General features: G+C 38.3%; 1 protein-coding gene across 2 annotated transcripts in view; it reads left to right on the top strand.

The window, feature by feature from the left end:
* LOC135157577 (tenascin-X-like) overlaps nt 1-25,297 on the top strand; it is a 100,834-nt gene that overhangs the window by 67,239 nt on the left and 8,298 nt on the right. For both annotated transcript variants that reach the window (XM_064113700.1, XM_064113701.1), the window contains 10 exons: nt 3,681-3,980; nt 5,432-5,737; nt 7,080-7,223; nt 8,625-8,771; nt 10,550-10,810; nt 12,111-12,356; nt 21,308-21,423; nt 22,243-22,453; nt 22,902-23,171; nt 24,072-24,353. In XM_064113700.1, the coding sequence (XP_063969770.1) occupies nt 3,681-3,980; nt 5,432-5,737; nt 7,080-7,223; nt 8,625-8,771; nt 10,550-10,810; nt 12,111-12,356; nt 21,308-21,423; nt 22,243-22,453; nt 22,902-23,171; nt 24,072-24,353 (2,283 nt within the window). The remainder of the gene's footprint in view (nt 1-3,680; nt 3,981-5,431; nt 5,738-7,079; nt 7,224-8,624; nt 8,772-10,549; nt 10,811-12,110; nt 12,357-21,307; nt 21,424-22,242; nt 22,454-22,901; nt 23,172-24,071; nt 24,354-25,297) is intronic.

The following is a 25,297-nucleotide window of genomic DNA, read 5'->3' on the forward strand; positions in this document are numbered from 1 at the left end:
GCTAGTGAGGCGCACACAGTACTGGACAAGCTACAATGATTTTCGCATCCTACCGGGTACCCACAAGTGCATGAAATATAAGTTTGGGTTTAAATCTATAAATATTAGGCCCTTGAACTGCTTATTTCTTTAATTGAGGAATTCTGATCAAATTGTTTTTTTCAATGTTTTTTTTAACTTGTTTTTTTATATTTCTTATGTACAGTTTTGTGGTTACTTTTGGTTTTTTTTATAGTTTTTTAATGAAAATCATTGGCAATAATTTCCCAATCATTAACAAAAAGCACAAATATTGATACAGATCAAATGTTGGCAAAAAATTTGCATTGGCTTTATACATGAAATCACGATATTGAGCAATTCTGGTCTGACATGCACTTGTGTAATATCATGGAGCTATCAATGTGCTGATAGCTCCATGGTAATATCATAACCGCATATCCATGCATGTATCCAAAAAATAGTCTTGAACAATATGGCGTGGCCCTGCCGTGCTTATGGATTTATCATAGAAATTTTTAAGGGGGCCATTACAGTCCCCTGGGATTGTTAGGGTTAAAGGTCAAATCCACCCCAGAAAAATGTTAATTTGAATCAGTAGAAAAAATTCAAACAAGCATAATGCTGAAAATTTCATCGAAATCGGATGTGAAATAAGAAAGTTACGACATTTTAAAGTTTCGCTTATTTTTCACAAAACATTTATAACAACTCAGTGATGTGCAAATGAGAGAGTTGATGATGTCCCTCACTCACTATTTCTTTTGTTTTTTTAATTGTTTGAACAATACAATATTTCAATTTATACAGATTTGATAATAATGACCAACTTGACTGAACCAAAAAATGTTAAAACAATTGTAGTTCCACTCATGTTCAGGGAGGAAAAAACTATATTTTACATGACAATGAGAAAAAAACGACATACAAAATAAATAGTGAGTGATGTCATCAGTCCCCTCATTTGCATACCAACCAGGATGCGCATATAACTGTTTTGCGAAATTAAGCGAAACTTTAAAATGTCATCACTTTATTATTTTACATCCGCTTTGATTAAATTTTCAGCATAATACCTTTTTCTTGGGGTGGACTTGTCCTTTAAGGTTTGCTAGCTGATCATCTTATTATAAATTAAACTACTTTTCTTCATCTTTACGAAGCGCAAAGTTTCACCTACTTTAGTGTGTACCTCAAGGTTACAATGTCAGTTATACTGTCTATTTGCAAAATATTATTGTGCTTGTGCAACACTTCCATTTCATTCAAGTACTACTATTACATATTTGAGCTTATTTTTAATAGTGTTTCTTTCCCTGTCTAAAAGTGAGCACAACACTCAAATGCTTGTTAAAATGAGAAATATAGATTGATGTACATAATTGAACAGGAGGAAAGGAACACGACAAAGCAATGGAAAAAGGGAGAAGGGGGGAAAGAGAGAGGAGAAAAAGAGTGGTGTTGAGAAAGAGATTTAGTTAGAAGAAAATAATATACCACTTAAGAAATAAAAGTATAAAAAAATATATTCATGTAAAATCACATCCATGCATATTCATAACACACAAGTCTATGAGGCGTTTTAAATCACGTTTTTTTTGTAAAAAAAACGGGTGTTTTAAAACGCGTTTTAAAACATGTTTTAAAACACACCGTTTAAAACGTGCCAACCCTGACTTGAATGGTAACAATAATTCACCACTCAATATATTCATACCACACTGATCATGTTAACAAGTAGCAAAAAAATTACTGTCCTCTGATTTTTGTCTCGCCTGCATAGCAGAGCGAGACTATAGGCGCCGCTTTTCCGACGGCGACGGCGGCGGCGGCGGCGGCGTCAACATCAAATCTTAACCTAAGGTTAAGTTTTTGAAATGACATCATAACTTAGAAAGTATATGGACCTAGTTCATGAAACTTGGACATAAGGTTAATCAAGTATTACTGAACATCCTGCTTGAGTTTCAGGTCACATGACTAAGGTCAAAGGTCATTTAGGGTCAATGAACTTAGACCATGTTGGGAGAATTATTTTCAAAATCTTAACCGAAGGTTAAGTTTTTGAAATGACATCATAACTTAGAAAGTATATGGACCTAGTTCATGAAACTTGGGCATAAGGTTAATCAAGTATTAGTGAACATCCTGCCCGAGTTTCAGGTCACATGACCAAGGTCAAAGGTCATTTAGGGTCAATGAACTTTGGTCAAGTTGGGGGTATTTGTTGAATTACTATCATAACTTTGAAAATTTATGGATCTAGTTCATGAAACTTGGACATAAGGTTAATCAAGTATTAGTGAACATCCTTCCTGAGTCTCAGGTCACATGGCCAAGGTCAAAGGTCATTTAGGGTCAATGAACTTTGGCCAAGTTGGGGGTATTTGTTGAATTACCTTCATAACTTTGAAAATTTATGGATCTAGTTCATGAAACTTGGACATAAGGTTAATCAAGTATTAGTGAACATCCTTCCTGAGTCTCAGGTCACATGGCCAAGGTCAAAGGTCATTTAGGGTCAATGAACTTTGGCCAAGTTGGGGGTATTAGTTGAATTACCTTCATAACTTTGAAAATTTATGGATCTAGTTCATGAAACTTGGACATTAGGTTAATCAAGTACCACTGAATATCCTGTGCGAGTTTCAATTCACATGACCATGGTCAATGAACTTTGGCCGTGTTGGGGGTCTTTGTTAAATTACCATCCTAACTCTGAAGGTTTATGGATCTAGTTCATAAAACTTGGACATAAGAGTAATCGAGTATCACTGAACATCCTGTACGAGTTTCAGGTCACATGACCATGGTCAAAGGTCATTTAAGGTCAATGAACTTTGGCCGTGTTGGGGGTATTTGTTGAATTACCATCCTAACTCTGAAGTTTATGGATCTATTTCATAAAACTTGGGATATAAGAGTAATCAAGTATCACTAAATATCCCCTATGAGTTTCAGGTCACAAAACCAAGGTCAAAGGTCAGTTAAGGTCAATAAACTTAGGCCATGTTGGGGTAATTGTTGAATTGCCATCATAACTTTGAAAGTTTATGGAAAGAGTGAATGAAATGTGGACATGGGTGTATTTGACAAGTCTTAAGTCACCGTTCAAATGTCATCTATGGTCAATGAACGTGGTATTATGTCATTATATGAATGGTGTTTTTGTGAATGATTATTTTATAGTAGTTTTCAAAGTTAGCACTGCTGCTATATTAAATTGCGTAATGCAGGCGAGACTGCCAGAGGCGTTCCACTTGTTTCTTCTCTGTATCAAATGTAAAACAAAATGGGGGGAAGCGCATTCATCCATGCAGGGCCCTTACTATGGAATTCCCTCCCACAAGAGATCCGAGATAGCAAGAGTGTTGAAACATTGAAGATTAAGCTAAAAACTTACCTCTTTCACTCATTTTATCAATTATTTTCTGTTACTTGTAATTTTGTTGGCCCCCCCTTCACTAGTGCGCCTTGAGCATCTCTTACGAGATGGATATGGCGCCTAACAAATTGCATATATTATTATTATTATGAATAAAGTTATAGGCTAATTAATTATCTATATTATTGATTGTTATCTTAATATGTATATATGTAAAACTAGTCAAAGAGTTGGTCATTTTACTCTCTCTTTGATAACAGTGTTTTCTTTCTTCTGTTTGTCATCTGCCCTAAAGGAACTACTATCGGCATGGACATCGGCGATGACTTCACCAGCACGCAATTCACCGTTGTTTGGAATATACCGACCGGGGACTTCAACCAGTTCTACGTTCGATACACCCCTTACGATCCAACCCACCCCAACGCGCAGCAGGATCTGCGAATCATCTCTGTGAGCTCATTGGGTGGGGCATCCCAGGGGACTCTGCTTATCTACGGCCTCGTGCCCGGAGAGCTGTACAACGTCAATGTGCAGACGGGAAAGAATGGTGAACCTACTGATGATGGCTTTGGGACAATATCATTCAGAACACGTAAGATCGATCATGAAATAGTTACTTATTTCTATCAAGGCTACTCCAGAAAGACTAATATTAGTCTCTGTTGTTACGCCAACTCTTAGACAGACTATTCATTATGTATAATGTACAAATACAATGTATACCATAGCAGAGAATTATTCATCCAAGGTTTAGACTGGTATTCACAGATGAAAATTGTTGTGTTGCCACTCCAACCAAGAGGAATGATTCCCACTAATACTTTGTGGCCATGGTTCTTACCACATTGCTGTACGGCTGTGAAACATGGACAGTATATCGGCGCCATGCCAGGAAGTTGAACCATTTCCACACCACCTGTCTGAGAAAGCTTCTTGGCATCAAGTGGCAAGACAGGATACCAGACACTGAGGTCCTCACTCGTGCGAACCTGCCCAGCATTTACACCGTCCTGATGCAGTCTCAGCTCCGGTGGGCAGGACATGTAGTTCGCATGCCGGACGAACGTCTTCCAAAGAAACTTCTGTTTGGCGAGCTCCAGGAAGGAAGACGCTCTCATGGAGGCCCAAAGAAGCGCTTCAAAGACACACTAAAAGAATCACTTAAGTCTTTTAACATCAACCATGACACATGGGAACAGAAAGCCCAAGACAGAGGAGCATGGCAAACAGCTGTACATAAGGGTGCTGAAGCATATGAGGCCAATAGGACCGTAGTGGCCGTAGCCCGCAGGCAGGCCAGGAAGGCAAGGACCGCCAACCCTGTAGCAGCAGCCAATATTCCCTGTCCACACTGCCAGAGACTATTTAGGGCACAGATTGGCCTGACTAGCCATCTGCGGACCCATCAAGCTAATGATTAAACCCCAGGATGATTAGATGGTCCTCGTCGCATCGACGGACAAACAGAGAGAAGAAGTGCCTGGTATATTTGTTTTACATCCCTTGAGTTTGAATGATTAATCTTGGAAATCTGTAGCCCTAGTTGGGCCATGTCCCTGTTTGAGACCAAATTTATTAAGCCACTTCGCTTGGCGGAACTTGCTACATGTAAGTGTTTGTGCCTTTAAATTAAAGGAGTTGCCCGGGAGGGACTATTGGCTGTTCAGTGTGTCTAAGACTTGACGAGAGCTTAGAACTTCTTTTCACTTTGTTTCCTGGGCAGAACTGCATGCTCAATGGAATAGACAGCACTCTGGCAGTGAAGTAATCTTTCATCACCTGAGCATCACTTGACTATTCATTTATTTAGGATACTAATATTCTCTTGAAGGGATATACAAATGAAATATAGGCATTCAGAGCACATAAGATTGATCATGAAAACCATCATATTGCCTATCAATTCCATGTAGAAGATGGTTTCTTTATTAAAGTCAGGTCCCCTTCCTAGAGAATTGTGTTCCCCCAAAAATAATGTATTTGTATGAGGGGATTATTTTCAGCATTTTGATGATGATCCATATATTATTGTATTAACTCTAGCTCCATTACCAGTGACGGATGCCGTTGTAGTCGAGCGTGGACCATATTCCCTCTCCCTCGACTGGAGCGATGTCAACTCTGTCGATGTTGAGTACCGAATCACATACGAACCAGAGGAAGGAGCGCTTTTCGAAGACGCAGACGCCACGCAAGCTCTTCCGTCCAATCAGGTGTCAGGATCTCAAGTTGTAGCTCGAAGCTTGGCCCCCGGTAAAGAATACATCTTCATGGTCGAACCTGTGAGTGGAACGGGTTCACCAGAAACTGAACAAGCCGGGGAGGCACAGACCGTGGTTGCATACACACGTAAGTTTTGTTCTCTTCTCCTTGATTCTTTAAAATCCTAAAGGTATACAACTTTCATGAGGCTGAGGTTTTATCATTTTTTTGATCTTCAATTTGGCAATAATTGTGAACTTTCCATTCAATTTCATACTTTGAGTTAAAAAAATGTGGATGTAACTTGAATTTGAATTTAATAAATGATAGCAACATCTTAAACTCTGATTTCATTTTGCATCTTCAAACACTAAATGTTGGTGATTCTATGGTGTTGCCAATTTAAAATATGTAATGATGATAGATCTTAAGTTACATAGCTTTTATACGGGAGTAGCTTTTATACGGGAGTGGCACCACGTATGATTTACGTGAATATGTGTCAGTGGGGAAAAATTTATTCTTGTGGACTTGACTCTGAACTTCTAGCCTAGCCTTGTCTAATCTACATAGTCAGTAATATTTATGAGAGTCATGAATATTTATATTCATGAATATGGATAAGATTCATGCAATCCTGTTTTGCATATAACCACAGAGTCCTAAGATTTTGATTGATACCCGTTTCTTGGTGTTCACACTTTTGTGGAATATACTGAGACATGAATGTTTATAATAGTTAAAGGGATGGTCCAGGCTGAAAATATTTATATCTTAATACATAGAGTAGAATTCACTGAGCAAAATGCCGATAATTTCATCAAAATCAGATGACAAATAATAAAGTTATTGAAGTTTAAAGTTTAGCAATATTTTGTGAAAACAGTCGTCATGAATATACATTAGGTGGGCTGATGATGTCACATCTCCACTTTCCGTTTTCTGATGCTATGACATAAAATCTTAATTTTTTCATTATTTCATACATGTACTTGTGTGAATAATATGTCTCCCTTATAATGAAATAAGTTGCAGCAATAAATATCTAATGCACTAAATCAGTTGTCAATCCAATTTTTCTAGTTCTTGGAGGAAAAAAATTGAATAAACCTAATTTCATATAATAAAATACAAAAGAACAAGTGGAGATGTGACATCATCAGCCCACCTAATGATATCCATGATGACTGTTTTCACAAAATATTGCTAAACTTTAAAATTCAATAACTTTGTTATTTGTTATCCGATTTTGATGAAATTTTTGGCATTTTGCTCAGTGAATTCTACTCTGTTTATTAAGCTATACATACTTTCAGCCCGGACCATCCCTTTAAAAGTTTGTGGACAGAATCATGAATATTTATATTTATTAATTTTTTTGGAAAAGAACCACTGAGTCCTCAGAATCCCATTGAGACTGGTGTTAGTGTCGAGGTCTTGACACTATGTAGTCATGAATATTTATAACTTTTATAAATGTTTTGCACAGAACCTCTGAGTCCTCAGAATCTCATTGTGACTGATGTTGAGGTCGAGGCATTCACTATTTCCTGGAGTCTGCCACCAGAAATCAACTACCCAATTGCTTACTACTTACTGGACTTGAATCCGGACGAGCCCATGTTCCCTTTACGTGAGTATTGCTTAAAGTGACAAAATTTGATGTGATGACGGTGTTAATCGCAGCATTTGTGTGATGCAGTCTTTTTGTAAAAAAAATCAAAGGTGTAATATTCAGAAATGCCACATTTCTGCTATTTTTCTTTTTAAAAAATGCCTGACTTTCTTTTGATTAAGAGGAAGGTACAGTACTCTGGATGGATGATACATGTATCTTATTATAAGATGTTGCAGTAAATAGACTTTTTATTTTTCCCAGAATGCCACAAATCATACGTGCCCCCGCCTTGAACCCCTTCCGGGTCACTGCCCCTGCGCCACATCTGCACTGCTGGGGCTTAATTTCCCCATCAAACATATTCAGATCTTTTAAGGAGACTTAATGTCATATCAGAAGTTAATGATGTTATGTTGATGTTGATGTTGAGGACGCTGATGATAATGGTAATGGAGACAATGATAATGATTATAGTTATGCTGGTAAACAAGGTTGTAATAATGATATTAAGAATGAGAGTAGTGATAATAAATATGAAAATGACTGCATCAATGATGAAAAAATGAAATAAGAAGAAAAGAACAGGAAGAAAAAAAACAAAAACAAGAAGAAAGGAGCAAAACACAAAGAAGATGAAGAACAGGAGAAGGAAGAGGAAGCAGAAGACATAAAGAGGTAGAAAAAGGAGAAGAAGAAGAAGTAGAAAAAGGAGAAGAAGAAGAAGAAGTAGAAGTAGAAGAAGAAGGAGAAGAGGAAGATGATGATGATGATGATGATGATGATGATGAAGATGATGATGATGATGATGATGATGATGATGATGATGATGGTGATGATGATGGTGATGATGATGAGGATGATGATGAAGATGATGATGATGATGATGATGGTGATGATGGTGATGATGATGATGATGATGGTGATGATGATGATGATGATGGTGATGATGATGTTGATGATGATGATGATGATGGTGATGATGATGGTGATGATGATGAGGATGATGATGAAGATGATGATGATGATGATGATGGTGATGATGGTGATGATGATGATGATGATGGTGATGATGATGATGATGATGATGATGATGATGATGGTGTTGATGATGGTGGTGATGATGATGATGATGGTGGTGGTGATGATGATGATGATGATGATGATGATGATGATGATGATGGAGAGGAAAGGATAAATTAGAAGAAGTAAAAAAGAAGACAAAAAGGAAGAAGGAGAAGAAGAGGAAGAAAGAAAAGATGAGGAGGATGAAGGAGAAGAAGGGAAGGAATAAAAATGCTAAGAGGAGGAGGAAGAATAATATACTCAAAGATACTCATGATGATAGTAATAAACCTAATATTTTTTTCAGATGTGTGCACCATAATGTTTGTTATATTCTATATTTATCAATTATAGGTATTAACAGCTCAAGAGAGGAATGGGAAGTCCACGATGGCCTTGTTTCTGGAAGGGAATACCAAGCCTCCATGCGATCAGTTATCATCGATGCAGACAACCAGCTAATAGCCAGTGAACCTGTCACATCAGCATTTTTCTTATTAGGCGAGTTCGTTATTTTCTTACAGTTCTTTATCTAAGGATTCTTCCTTTGGAGTTGCTCCCCTCTGGAGGATATTTGCATTCATGATAATTTTGGTAGCATTTTTCTTCTGCACCCACTTTCAGCTTTACATATTTTTATACTATCAATTGAACTTGCCTAATACTGTATGAATCTCTTGGGACCTCATAACTCTGGGTATCATAAGCCAGATTCAACTTGGAAGCCGTAAATAATGCATACTTCAATGTTCTTGTCGGTAATATTGATTTCGCCTTGCCAATTGTCAGAATGCCTCCACACACCTTACATTTGGAATAGCACCCAATTCGGGAACAGCATGTTCCATATGTTTGTACAATATATATATATATATATATATGTGTAAAGTTATACATGTACAACAGCTTTGGCAACTCTTTTATTTAAATATTGTAAAGAAATGGATGAAGAGAACAATGGTAGGCGTAGCTTAAATCAAGGTTCCCCAGAGCTATCTACCCTTTGGAAAAATTGGTGATGCCGAAAAAATGTCTCTGCCGGGAATCGAACCCGGGCCCCCAGCTTTGAACGCCGGTGCCTTAACCACTAGACCACAGAGACGGGTTAGTGGCTAGGGCGACCCCGATCCGATTGACCGTCAGATAGACAGATTTTCGACACTATACCAATGATAATTTCCTTTGTCGGGTGAAGGTGGGTTTCGAACAATGACAAGCCGCCATGCTTCAGCTGGATCAAAGCTATCGCTTTGATACAGTACACGAGAAAGTATACAAATGTGTAAAGTTATACATGTACAACAGCTTTGGCAACTCTTTTATTTAAATATTGTAAAGAAATGGATGAAGAGAACAATGGTAGGCGTAGCTTAAATCAAGGTTCCCCAGAGCTATCTACCCTTTGGAAAAATTGGTGATGCCGAAAAAATGTCTCTGCCGGGAATCGAACCCGGGCCCCCAGCTTTGAACGCCGGTGCCTTAACCACTAGACCACAGAGACGGGTTAGTGGCTAGGGCGACCCCGATCCGATTGACCGTCAGATAGACAGATTTTCGACACTATACCAATTATACATGTAATTTCCTTTGTCGGGTGAAGGTGGGTTTCGAACAATGACAAGCCGCCAAGCATGGCCAAGCTACGCCTACCATTGTTCTCTTCATCCATTTCTTTACAATATTGTCCCTGAGCCCCGACCAGTCAGATATTTTTGAAAAAAAATTATTTAATTCACAAAGACTACACACTGCCTGACAGGTTACGGTTTCATCCCTACAAATTTATTTCATCAATAATAATAATAATACAGGTATATTTACCCAGGGAAGCCGCTTCAGTTCCGAAAACTGTTCTCCCAGCGGGCCCTGCTATTATTACCCTGGCTTTAGCTGGGCTGCCTAGGCGCTCAAAGCATTCAAGGAATTTCTTCCTACCGGGTACCCATTCATCTCACCTGGGTTGAGTGCAGCACAGTGTGGATAAATTTCTTGCTGAAGGAAATTACGCCATGGCTGGGATTCGAACCCACGACCCTCTGTTTCAAAGTCCGAAGACTAATCCACTGGGCCACAACGCTCCACGTGTGATGCATGTGTGATGAAAATAATGATTATCAGTGGTATTTAAGGAGCACTTTTCATGCTTGTACTGCAGCCTTCTACATCTAAAAGATCCATTATTAAATGACAATAGGTTAATCAACATGAACAAAAAAAATCATTCAAGAAATGTGTTGACGTGTATATGACTTTTATGTTTTGCTTTTACTATTTTGCAGTTCCCCTGCCGCCAAATAACCTGGAAGTGGTTGAGGAGACTCCGTTGACAGTAACCTTCAGCTGGGGTCTAGAAGACACTCAACTGGACAACTTTGTCATCTTTTACATGCTGAACGGCGAGAGTGTCAACGTGACGGTTAACTCCGGGCTGAGGAGTTACACACTGATGAATCTGCAGCCTGATACAATGTACGACTTCAGTATGGTGACAGTCAGCGGGGATAAAGAAAGTGTCTCTGTTCCTGCACGTGGAGCAACAGGTTCGTCACAAGCTATTTTTTTCTAGTCATTCTTGTCCTTATATAACCCCACTACTGTCAATTAGTGCCACCAAAGCTGGCTTTTCATTTCTTAGTCATTCTTGGTCTTGTCCTTATCCCCACTACTGTCAATTAGTGCCACCAAAGCTGGCTTTTTATTTCTTAGTCATTCTTGGTCTTGTCCTTATCCCCACTACTGTCAATTAGTGCCACCAAAGCTGGATTTTCATTTCTTAGTCATTTGTGTCCTTATCCCCTCTACTGTCAATTCCGCATACATTCGTAATTCCGAAGCTTCGTTATTTCGAAGCTTCGTATTTCTGAAGGTTCGTAATTCTTAAGGTTCGTTAGTCCGAAAACGGAATGAGGTTCGTAATTCCGAAGGTCCGTTAGTCCGAAAATGAAATGATTAACGAACCTAAATTCGTTTTCGAGTAACAAACCTTCGGAACAACGAACCTTATTTCGTTTTCGGATTAACGAACCTTCGGAACAACGAACCTTATTTCGTTTTCGGATTAACGAACCTTTGGAACATCGAACCTTATTTCGTTTTCGGATTATCGAACCTTCGGAATAGCGAACCTTCGGAATAACGCCACAAATGTTCGGATTAATGAACCCTTTTACGCTTTCGGATGAACAAACATCGAGGTATAGGCAATTTACGTGTTTCGGAATTATGAACCTTCGGAATTACGAATTGTAATCGTCAATTCGTGCTGCCAAAGCTGGCTTGCTTCTGTTGATCAGGCATGACAGCTCAGTGGTAGAGTGCCCGCCTCAAATATTTTCTAGAAATGATGTATATATTCATACATTCACTGTTTTGTTCACAATTCAGTATGCTTGTCTTTATTTTCAAAGAACATTGAGTAAATTTCCTAAAGAAAAATTATGACATTGGTGGATTTCTATATACTTGAGATTGATCAGATCAATTGTAACTCTTTGTAAGACGGAGCCCTGATTATTTACATTCTGCCCAACTTGGCAAAAGGAAGCAAGTGACACCTCAGTCAAATTTGAGTTTCTGTTATTTATGAAACACCCTTTGTATGTTGCTAGTTCAGGCAAAATTTGGGGAAGAAATGATCGTTCTGTGGAAAGATATTGAAGAAATTATGCTGTTAAATTCCATTGATGCCTATAAAATGATGAACACACATTGCTCATTTACAACAATTTGCTTCCTGTAACTTGCTTTCTTTTGCCAGAGTACGGCAGCATTTAGTTCACACTGACCCCCTAACTTAGATGCATTTTAAAGTTACTTTTCATTCTTCTACATCCTGAACAGTTGCCCTGCCACCGAACACCATCCTAGCTGTGGAAACGACAGCCACAACCATCAATCTATGGTTTTCCCCCATTGTCGGCCCGACCGGTGCATACGTCGTCGAGGTTGAAGGGGTGGATGGTCCAAACACGATTATCCAACCCGACGAGCTGCTGAACATTCAGCTTACTGGCTTGTCGTCGAGTACTGTGTATGAGATCCAGGTCAATAGGATGACACAGAATTATCGTCAGTCTGTCCGGACAAGTAAGCCTAGTCTTATTTTGTATTGATGTGGTTTACAAGTGAAGTGGTTAAAGGATTTCTTTTTTTTTCCTGTTCTTTTTCTTGTGCTTCTTGATCTTCTCTTTGTTTGTCTTCTCCTTTTTTTTGTTACCTCTTCTATATAGGTGTTTTTTTTACTTTCTGTTCTTTTTCTGTTCTCTTTCTTTTTCCCCCTTTTTTTTCTTTGTTTCATCCTTTCCTTTTCTTCTTATTGCACTTTTGTATTACTATCATTTTGATGTGGAAGAGGTTCATCGTGGTGAAGGATTGAGTAGAAGAAATTAACCAGTTGTCTCACGATGTAGCAAACGTAGTGTGAAAGCGACGTTTCGTCTGCAAGCTGCTAGACTTCGTCAGGCAATGAGCAAAGACGCTGCTGCGCACGGGTTATATAGCGTCGGGAGTTATTGTCTGGCTCCACTCGGGCGTGAGCCGCGCTGTGATTGGCCGAAGCCGCTGGCCAATCAGGGTCCGCACTGGTGCTTGGTGCCCGCTGGAGCGTGCACCGTGCGCTGTGATTGGCCGATGCGGCCGGCCAATCAGCATCTGCGCTGGTGTCAGGCACCTGCTGGTGCGGGCGCCGTGCGCTCTGAACGGTGGATGCAGTATGCCGTCGGATGGCCGGTAACCATGCATCAGGGATCTCAATGCCGCTGTCCCTATTGATATTGCTCGGGTGCAAACGGATCTGAATCGCTTCCTTAACGCGCCGCGTATACCAATGCTTATCATGAGCAACGCAGCTGACCTCATCCCAGTTAGGTGGATGATCGGAGTCCCAAGCATGTTCTGCAACAGCAGAGCTATCAGTGCGCCTAAGCCGAACATCACGGCGATGTTCCTTCATGCGTTCCCCCACAGGTCTACCAGTCTCACCGATGTAGACTTTGTCGCAAGTCGAGCATGGGATCTTATAAACAACCCCATCGCGTCTGTCGGGGATCGGGCGGTCTTTCGGACGGACCAGCTGGCTGCGGATGCTGTCGGACTTGAATATAACTCGGATGCCATGCTTCTCCAAGCGCCGGCGGAGAAGATGCGCGATACCATCAACAAATGGGATTACTATAGCGGATTTACTATCATTTTATTATACTCGGTAGTAGCATGATTATTATTGATAGTATTTTAATCATTATTTTTATTGAAATTATTGTTTATGTTTTCTTTATTTACTTTTACTGTTAACATTCATTGCTTTAAATCATTACTCTTTCTGTAATCTGTATGCATATCTATTCTATACACTCACACAAAAAGGGTTTCTATGCTCTTGGTTTTCATTTATCCAATTATCCTATTTATACTTCCCAGACAGTAAAGAATGACTTGAAAGTCAAAAGAACTGATTCATTGAACATCTATCGTTAGATATTTATGTCACAATTGGCTATCCATAGTTAAACCACAACTTTAGACCAGAGTTCCAACACCAAAACCAGACACTTTATTATTATTTTATTGGACGTTGCTGAGTGGGAGTCAAGCTTAATTTTGGAAGCACCTTGTAAGTTGATTTAACCTGATCAATACCAATTTTGAGACGATACTGTCTCTTCATATACATTTAAGAGTGATTGACAACGTTTAGGAGCAATTTTGAATCATGGCTAACAATAAAACTAAGTCTCGAAACCAAAGTGAGGCCTTAGAAGAAGTCATCGAAGTTGCAGCCGAGTCCTCGTCCGAAGATCCCTCGTCCGAAGATCCCCCGTACCGACTGCTGACACATAGAGGCTTATTGCCAAATGAAATTGCTGGTCAACGAACCGTAAAAGAGCGCTCAAATTCAAATTCTACCGCCGATATCAGAACAATGATCGCCGATGAAGTAAGGAATGCTTTGATTTCTGAACCCGTTCTAAACACGATTGTTGATGCCATCTACAATAGAATCTACTAAAAGCTTGCCGACGAGCTTCATGCTTCCTTCCAACTGGAACTCAGAAGAACAGAGCAATGCATGGATGCCCTTGCAACGACCTCTGACCCATACCTGCCAACCTTTGATAATAAAAAATCAGTATCAAAACTACGAAGGCGCCGAGCGGGTGTCTGGCCCGCTCCAACGGTAGGGACTCTTTGCATTTTCAGCATGTAAAAGTAGCATTTCCCTACAATTTTTAAAGCAAATTTACCCTCATTACCACACCAGAGGATGACCTACATGTAGAGTAGACTTTAATTTATCAATTAAAAATTTTAAAAGGGTCTTTAAAATATCACTTTTGTGACAAAAACCCACCCAGTTTCATTCAGGTGTGATTTGTTTTCATTTAAATCTGTAAGAAATAACTTTTTTTGTTCACCAGAGCTCTCAACATTTTTAATTTTAGCATATTTTTGTGAGGCCCTCTATTGGTGGAAAGTGAGATTGATGCAGATACAGATTCTCTTTTTAATTACAAAAAAAATTATTTCAAGAATTCAATTGAATTTTGGGCCAGGGCATATTTTTTATGATGAATTTAGATTTAAGTTAGCCCTACTTTATTAAAAACTGACGTGCCAAAAAATCAAACATCTATTTATCTAGCCTACAATACATCATCATAATGCAATCATGCATCAAGGACAAGGGGAAATAAGCCAAACATTGACAATCTTATTCATGTTATTTCACCACACAGGGGTTACTGACAAGGTTATATCATGGAGGTATTAACCCGAGAATAGCTCTATGGTTATATCATAACCTACAATGGATAAGTGTTTGTTGGTATAAGAAAGCAGATTTTCAACCATGACAAAAACGGAGCCGAAACTAACGGCTGCATTCGCCCGGCCCGCACCCACCACAGCACGTTGCAGTGCGCCGGCGAGGCTGAGGCGCAGCAACTCGGCGGGCGCCGGGAGTTTAGGCAAGCGAAGCAAGTAGATTTGGTGTTCGACTCCGAAGGCTCAATTGAGATCAAAAGTTGAAAATCTCCTTTCTTCCTAAAAAATTTGACAAATATTCGAAAAAATAAAGTACAGATCAATGTTAAAATTGCGTAGGGATAGATCTAGTAAAAGTTAGAGTAACTGCGTCGGTGTGCAGCCGTTAAATCAGCGCAGCCCGACTCGGCAATATACCACTGAAATCGAATCACCAACACACTCTAGACATGTACACTACACATTCTCTAACTCTCCCACACGTACACTACAAAATCATCCGGCGACATGGGCAATACCTCAAATAAAAAGTGATTTTTTTCTTACCTAAATCACCATATTTCGCATCAAAAATATCGCCATCGGTGATTCTTAACATCGTAGTTAGAAAACAAGGGGTCTAAAAAAGTGAAATTTTCACGGTTTTTCTGATGTTCGTGGATTGTAAAAACATGTCCTCACTAAAAACTGGCACTTTCGCTAGCCGATGTCAGCCGCCATTTTTTTTCCGGAAGTCAACGCTAACATCGGCTCTAAGTGCGGCCGTTGCGTGTACGCTCGTTATTTTCACATGCATTTGCAATGGAACTGCACACTTAACAGTGTTTGTGCGCCGTTTACTGTGTATTTGCGTAGCCGTGCGCTCCTGTCGTTTATGCGTTAGTCACATCTTACAGCCGTGCATGCGTTAGTCGCATCATACAGCCGTTTCAATAATTTCAGCACTAAATTGATTAACCCAAAAATCGGAATTTTGGTTTTAAAATTCGGAATTCGGAATGGAGGTCGAAAAATCGGTATAATTCCGCCAAAATCGGAATGGTTGGCAGGTATGCTGACCTCCTTGGTAAGAAGATCAAAGAACTTCAATCGTCCGTCAAAGAGCAGAAGCAATACTCACGTCGCCAGTGCCTTCGAATCTACAGGCTGCCAGAGAACCGCAACGAAGACACCGACGACCTCGTTATTGCACTAGCTGGAAAGATGAACATCACAATTGGAAAGCAGGACATCAATCGGAGTCATCGAATTCATCTGAGACGTGAGAGTCAACGACAAGCTTCATCGTCTCAACCGATTCGCTGATTCGTTGATCGTCAAGTTTTCACGCTACAATGCTCGGCTATTGATGTACAGAGCGAAGTCGCGACTTAAAGGCACCGGCATTGTCATCAGAGAAGACCTTACGGCGACTCGGCAGGTCTTGTTCTCTAGAGCACCCCTCACCAGAATACGAAGTTTACATGGAGTATCGATGGCAGGATCTTTACTGTGACGAGGGATGGTCGTAAGGTCCCTGTGAGGAATAATTCTGATATCGAACGTTTGGAATAACGTTAATCATTACGTTAATTCTCAATTAAGTTTAATTCATTATAATGCAAGGAGTCTAAGGAAGAATTTTGATAATAATCATAGCGATTTAACACTATTGAAATACTCTTTTACCCTTATTGGAATCTCTGAAACATGGATGGGAGATAATAATTGTTTGTTCTCTTTAGGTGGTTATTCTATGTATAGTTCTAATCATCAGTCTGGTCGTGGCGGTGGTGTTGCATTTTTTATTCAAGATCACCTGAACGTTTCTATATAAATTATGCAACATTTGATATCCAGGGAGTTGAGTCATTATTCATTAGTATACATATTCAAAACAACAAAAATATTATAATTGGAGTCATTTATCGTAACCCATCTAGTAATGTTTCTGATTTTATAAGATAACTTGATAGTATTGTGGACACAATTTGTAAACAGTCTAAATACAGTTATATTATTGGAGATCTGAATGTCAATTTACTTAACTACGATACCCAGCCTTCTGTTCAAGGTCTTGTTGATTCTTTTAGTTCATATGGCCTATTTCCAATAATTGATAGGCCTACTCGTGTTACAAGAGAGTGCGACCCTTATTGACAACATATTTACCAATGTTATTAATAAAAATATTTCCTCTGGGATACTTTTATCAGATGTCAGTGACCATTTTCCCATTTTTCATATAGCAGAATTTAACATTCCAATAAAAAGAAATATAAGTTTCACAGTTTTGCATCGTGATATAACTCCTTTGGCTTTAGCTTCTTTTTTTAATGACCTAAAAGATCACGACTGGAAAGAAGTGCTGAATTCGAATGATGTTGATATTGCATACGATATTTTTTTACATGATTGTCAATATTATTGTGATAAACACATGCCTCTGAAAGAGCGATCCCCAGTTAATATGCGAATTAAAAAACCGTGGATCACACGAGCTCTTTTTAATTCCATCAGAAGAAAAAATATTCTTTATAAACGATTTCATTCGAAGCCAACACTTGTGAATGAAGACATATATAAGAAATATCGTAATAAATTACATACACTTATAAGTTTTGCAAAACAAACAAATTTGAAAAAAAGGTAATCTGAAGAAAACATGGACGTTTTTGAATGAAATTCTAGGTAGAAACAAACCGTCTATAATCAATGGAATTATACATCATGATGTAAAGATAGAAAATCCATTTGATGTGGCAAATGTATTCAATGACTCTTTTGTTACCATAGGGGAAAATCTCACTCGGTCTGTACCGAATTCTAATTCAATATTCTCTGATTTCATGCCTAAAATATTTGATAAATCTTGGTTTTTTAATCCGATTACTGAACATGAAGTTGCTAATATAAAGAAAATCAGCCCTAGAAAGAGCCCTGGATACGATACTTTGTCAATTGATATTATTAAACCTGCTGTGTGTTTCATTACTCAACCATTGACTCACATATGCAATTTATCTATTCAAACCGGTGTTTTTCCTTATAAAATGAAGTAAGCAAAAGTTGTGCCTGTATATAAAAAAGGAGATAAATTTGATTGTAATAATTATTGACCGATATCTGTTTTGCCATTGTTTTCGAAAGTTCTTGAAAGACTAGTATATAATAGGTTGTACAATTTTTTGATGTCCAATAATTTACTCAATCCCAATCAATATGGTTTTATGAAAGACTGTTCTACCGAGTTTGCATTAATTGAACTAACTGATTTAATTTTGAATTATATTAATAAAAACAAGCATGCAATCGTTATTTTTATGGATTTATCAAAAGCGTTTGATACTTTGTCACACTCTATCTTGCTGTCTAAGCCTTCTTTTTATGAAAAAATTAGAGGCTTGCCTCATGCCTGGTTCTGTAGTTGTTTAAAAAATAGGAAACAATTTACCATGTACAATGGCCAATCATCAAATTCCAAAATCATTTATTCAGGTGTTCCCCAAGGAAGTATTTTAGGCCCCCTTTTATTCTTAATTTACATAAATTATGTAGTCAACTGTTCAAACTTCTTTAAATTTGTACAATTTGCAGATGATACCTCATTGATTGCCTCTCATATAAACTTTCAATCTTTAATCCACACGATCAATATAGATCTTAATTTTGTTTATGACTGGCTTGTTTGTAATAAATTGTCATTGAATATTTTGAAAACAAAATTTGTGATTTTCAGAAATAAGCAAAATAAAAGATTAGACTACTCTAGTGTCAAATTGTTTCTGAACAGGTCCAAATAGAACAATGTTCTACTTTCACATACCTGGGCGTACAATTAGATGAGTTTCTTACATGTACATGTGATTCTCACATTAATACAACAAGTACGAAAATATGTACTGGTATTATGAATAATGTTAAGCATATATTACCACTCAAACTTTAAGTACAATGTATAATGCCTTTATATTACCTCATGTTTTGTATTGTAATGTGGTATGGGCTTCTCTACATGCTTCTAAGTTATTAAGAATATATTGCCTACAAAAGAAAGCCCTTCGCATATGTGCTAATGCCCATTACCTAGCTTCTTCCCTACCCTTATTTCGCCGTTTTTCAACATTGAATGTGTATGACTCTAACAAATTATCGGATGCTTCATTGATGCAAAAGTTCTTTACCAAACGTCTCCCTCCTTATCTAACTCAAATGTTTTGTTTAAATGTGAATGTTCATTCTTATTCTACCCAACAGTCAACCAACTTTCACCTCTGGAAAACAGAAACCAATAATCTCTAAAAGTCAGTCCTTCATCTTGGCCTAATTATTTGGAATTCCTTGCCTCCTGAAATTCAACACACACAATTCAATTCACTTTTTAAAAAAACGATTGAAAAAATTCTTCCTCTCCAACCTAAATAACTATTAAACAATTTTCCACTCGGCATTTTAGAGGGCCGGAGTGTGGCGTCGCATTTTTTTTATTTATCCCTCTCAGACCGGTTGCTTGCATTTATCAAACACAGCCTCATTTTCTTGTTTGTTTTTTCTTAATTGTTCACTTAGTGACCAGCTGGCATGTCGTCAGTGTTTTGGTTTGAAAGAAAGTACTGACGACGTGCCCGCCGATCATCGCAATCAAACTCTAATGTTACTGTTGTGGCGACGCATTCCGGTACTCTGTTCTATTTGTAAATCATTTTCTATAATCATTTTTGTCTCACCTGCATAGCAGAGTGAGACTATAGGCGCCGCTTTTCCGACGGCGACGGCGGCGGCGGCGTCAACACCAAATCTTAACCTGAGGTTAAGTTTTTGAAATGACAGCATAACTTAGAAAGTATATGGACCTAGTTCATGAAACTTGGCCATAAGGTTAATCAAGTATTACTGAACATCCTGCCTGAGTTTCATGTCACATGACCAAGGTCAAAGGTCATTTAGGGTCAATGAACTTAGACCATGTTGGGGGAATCAACATCAAAATCTTAACCTAAGGTTAAGTTTTTGAAATGTCATCATAAATTAGAAAATATATGGACCTAGTTCATGAAACTTATACATAAGGTTAATCAAGTATCACTGAACATCCTGCATGAGTTTCACGTCACATGACCAAGGTCAAAGGTCATTTAGGGTCAATGAACTTTGGCCGAATTGGGGGTATCTGTTGAATTACCATCATAGTTTTGAAAGTTTATGGATCTGATTCATGAAACTTGGACATAATAGTAATCAAGTATTACTGAACATCCTGTGCAAGTTTCAGGTCACATGATCAAGGTCAAAGGTCATTTAGGGTCAATGAACTTTGGCCAAATTGGGGTATTTGTTGAATTACAGCCATAAATTTGAAAGTGTTGGTCTAGTTCATAAAACTTGGACATAAGAGTAATCAAGTATCACTGAACATCCTGTGCGAGTTTCAGGTCACATGATCAAGGTCAAAGGTCATGTTAGGTCAAAGAACTTTGGCCACGTTGGGGGTATTTGTTGAATTGCCATCATATCTCTATAAGTGTATTGGTCTAATTCATAAAACGTGGAAATACGAGTAACCAAGTATCACTGAACATCTTGTGCGAGTTATAGTAGTTTTCAAAATCAGCACTGCTGCTATATTGAATCGCGTGATGCAGGTGAGACGGCCAGAGGCATTCCACTTGTTATGTTTTATTCTTGGTTTCCCTTTTTTCAAGCCTTTGAGACTTTTTGGGATACTTTTTTCTTTCATTATTTTTTTTTCAAATCTCATCTTAATGTTTCATGATTATGTTTGTATATTTATGTTCAAAATAATGTATGATATTTGTATGTTTTTACATGTATATATTATTGAAAGAAATAAATGAGAGTATTTCCACTCTCCCTCAATAAAAAAAAGAAAAATTGAAATCTCACAATGTAAAACAAACATGTTAGGCTTCCGTTGATTTTAGCATACAGATCAAGACCCAAGTTACACTAGACTTCAGTGTACGGGCCCAGTATTATGTTTAAAAAAATTATGTTTCTGCATAAAAACATTACATATCGATAAGACCATCTGTAAAGATCGCATTTCTTGCCTTCCATGAATGTTTGAATGTATATTTGTTTCACTGTAATTTATTATGGTAATTGTAATCACCCCTGTGCAGTGTTTCACAAAGCATCTTGTCATTGATTTTCACTTGCCAAATTTGCTCTTAACCAATCAGATGGAAGGATTTCAGTAGCTTATAACAGGTGTCAATAATAGTCATTGACTATTTGCTTCATGAAATGCTCTCCTGATCATTTCTACAACATAGATCCACCAAATCCTGGCAATGTGACAGACGTCGAACCTGGTCGATTCGGCGTTGAATTCAGCTTCAGCCCTGGGCAACCTGCAGATGCTGTCAACTTCTATGAGATATACGGCGAGGTATTGTAGTTTATATTCATATTGATGAATGTCTCATTGTTTCATGGTATCATTGTGTCATCTTGTGTCATTTTCCCAGTGTACATATATTTCATTGTGTCATTTTTTTCTATATATTCTATTATTGCATTGTCTTGAATCATTTTCCAATGTATTTTGATCGTCATATTGTCATTGTTGCTTTGGTGCATTATTCCTTGCCAACAAATTTTGTCATTGTGTTTTCTCTTTGTGTCATTTTCCTCAAAGTATTTTGTCGTTGCACTTTCTCATTGTTTTTTTCAAGTAATATATGTTTTTGATTTGTATAATTTTCCCCAATGGATTTTCTTATTCCATTGTCTTGTTTAATTTCCCAGTGTATTTGACATTGCACCATCTCTGTCCTTTTTCCCCAAATGAATTTTGTCACTGTATTTTCCCATTGTGTCATTTTCCCATTGTATTTTGACTTTGCATTGTCTCCTTGTGCTTTGGGGGCATTGTTGTGTAGTGGTTTTGACTTTCGTCATTCAATCTGAGGGACGTCGGTTCGATTCCCAGCCATGGCGTGTTTTCCATCAGCAAGAAATTTACCCACATTCTGCTGCACTCGACCCAGGTGACATGAGTGGGTACCCAGTTGGAAGAAATTCCTTGACTGCTCGAGAGCCCGATCAAGGTAGCTGTGCTAAAGCCGGGGAAATGATGACACTATCATGTTAAGTAGTGCCCATTGAAAGAACAGTTTTGGGAATTGAAATGGCTGCCCTGGGTAAAATATGACATTATTATTATTGTTATTATTATTATGGGGTGATGTTTGCCTTTATCTTCTAGGATGATGGTTCTTCAAGAATCCTGGGCAACCCCTCTTGTTGCAACCAGGTATTGCTTGCATCCATTCCTGCCGCTGCTCCTCTGACCTTTGAAGCTACGGGACTTAATCCAAATACACCTTACGTCTATGAGATAAGATCTCTCCTGGACAGTGCTGGTGACTTTCCCATGCAAAGAAGTAATAAAGTACAGCTAGTTGAATTCACGACAGGTAATAGTTGGAATTATAAACCTCACAGTATACATGTATGTGTTATTGTATAGTGTAGTCCTATGATTGGTCCAATGTGCAGTTATTGAAATTGCTATCGACTGCAAGGCAGTCTAGAGGAAAATGTAAATTCCTTGTATGCCTTCTTGTAATAGGAGTTGTTTTGATGGTCTGTTGATTTAAATGCCTTATTGGTTCAAACTTTTCTTTTCACTTTTTTTTTTGCTTTTCCATAGCTCCACCCCCTTATTTTTTATCAATTGAACTTCGTACTTTACAATTACCATTATTGTTTCAAAATCCTTATTATTATGATCATTGTTGATATTGTTAGTTTTTCATCATTAAATATATCTTGACTATCATAATTTGTACTATAGTCATGTATCACTCTTACTAGTTCACCCCTAAAACAAATTGACAGTTTCCTTCCAATTTTTGCTTTCAGCTTCACTCCCGCTTGGCGACCTCGACGTCCGCGACATAACAACCACCACAATCAACCTCATATGGCTCACGACAGGCTTAGAATCACTGGCATTCTTCATCAGCTACAAGCAGGCGGATGCGAGTTCCTTCAACACTAGTTTTACAAGAACTGAGCCGGGGACCCAGTACGCGGAATTCACGCTGGAGTCCCTGCTGCCCGGTGAATTGTACACTGTTAGAATACAGAATGGAGAAAATGACCTCAACGATGAAATCACGCAGAGAACCCGTAAGTATGACTGAAACGTGAACGTCAGTTTCATAAAGATGTTTGTAAGTTATGAATAGCTTTGTGCACGACTGGTGAGCATTTCTTGTCTTGTGCTTAATGGTGTATGCCTATGTAGCAGACCTAGTACCCAAAACATGCTCGAGTCATGCATAAAGTTGTCTGTGACGTAATGTACTTCTTTATAAAATATCCATCACTGGTCGTAAAAATTAAAAAATGAGTTCGTAAAATAAAAGAATCTTGTAAAATGACAACCAAAGTGTGTATATGTATGAATAAAAAATATGTGCCAAATTGTTTCTGCGAATGTGTAATTACTGAGAAACTAACAGAACTAGTGTGGCATTCTTGCAAGATATTTGGTCTTTTCCAAGCAGTAATAATACTACACTGCCCCTTATGTGTGTTAGTGATCTTAACTAAGTTCGTTTTTCAGATTGAATAATTTCACAGTATTTATGGTTTATGTTATTGTTTCTGTTATTGCTATAATTGGTGAAATTTTTTAGTGTATTTCTATATTAACATTTTGTTTATTCGTAACTGCAAAACGTAAAGAAAACTACTATTATGCGCTTAAAAAGTACCCTACATATTGTTATGATTATTATGTAAATAAACATTAATATCTAGATCTACCTTTCTGTGGTGACAACTAATTCTAGTTAGGGTCAAAGGCCTCTTGTCATAGGATAGAACTGCAATGGAAGGTCCTCATGTGATTGGGAAATGTTGATTATAACATGCATAATTAATCCATGTAAGATTTTGAAATCGCCAAAATAATCAGAAATAAACCAGTATTTTTGTGATCCATTTTATTTTATGATTTTTCAAGAATTCATTTTGATTTTTGCACGGTGGCTCATTCCTTCTCACTTACCTGGTTGTTTCCAGGTCCGAATTCTATCACGCGATTGACGACGACCGCCCGCACATCCACCAGCCTCTCCCTGGAATGGGGTGCAGCTGACGGTGTTCTCTCCTACTATGAAGTTGTTTACGACCCCCCAACCATCTATTTTCCACGACGAACCAAAGTGCGAGCAGAGGAACCACTCAATCTCACTCTTTCTGGACTGTTCCCTAATACAACTTACACTGTTATCGTGGTAACGTGGTCTGGCACTAGTGCCGACGAAACATCTAGCACTCCATTCATTGGCTCGTTCCAGACAGGTATGCAAGCAATCTAAAATCTCTGGAATTAAGCTCAGGTTCAATTCTAGACTGAACAAGAATTTGAGTCGATACAGGTATTCATGAAGTCCTCTGAAAGGGGGAGCATTTCATCATCATTTTTGTCCCACAAGCTGTCAGACCTGATAACTTCTAGATTGTCATTGGCTGAGAAGAACTGTTGCTGTGGTAACTGTCAGATATAATGGGACTTGTCTGATAAAATGTCCAAATCCTTTCATGAAAAACTCCCCAGGAATGTAGTGACATCTCCAGAATCCTTACAGAGTTACTAACCATCTCAAAAAATTCTTGTTTTCCATTTGATTTAGTGCAAGCCCCACCGCTGACACTTGTCCTCCTATTTGTCAACAAGACTCAAGCCCACTTCACCTAGGGCTAAGCTGCTGGGGTAAACACCTACAATGTTGAAGTGACACGTCCTGAATCCTTACAGAGTTACTAACCACCTCTAAAAAATTGTTTTCCAATTTGATTTATTCCAAGAACAACCGCTTACACTGGTCCTCCTATTTGTCAACAAGACTCAAGCCCAATTCACCTGGGGGTTTGCTGGTCATGTGAACACTTTCTTGGCTATCTTGATGTATTAGCATCAGCTTAAAAATCCTGAAAACCTCATGCCAGTCAGTGCTAAATATTGTATTTATAATTACAATAGCAGAAACAATGATTTTGAATTTCAGTTATGGACAAGGCACTACCTGCCTTTGAAACTTTCTTGCTTTCCATGATTTGATTTAGTGCAAGCTGAACCACTGACGCTCATCCTATTTGTCAACAAGACTCAACCCCACTTAATCTGGGGCTTGGCTGCTGTGGTAAACACGTACAGTGTTGAAGTGACATCTCTAGAATCTTTACAGAGTTACAAACCACTTCAAAAAATTGTTTTCAATTTGATTTAGTCCAAGAACAAACCA

Source organism: Lytechinus pictus, chromosome 19, assembly GCF_037042905.1.
Source record: "Lytechinus pictus isolate F3 Inbred chromosome 19, Lp3.0, whole genome shotgun sequence".
NCBI classification, from domain to species: domain Eukaryota; kingdom Metazoa; phylum Echinodermata; class Echinoidea; order Temnopleuroida; family Toxopneustidae; genus Lytechinus; species Lytechinus pictus.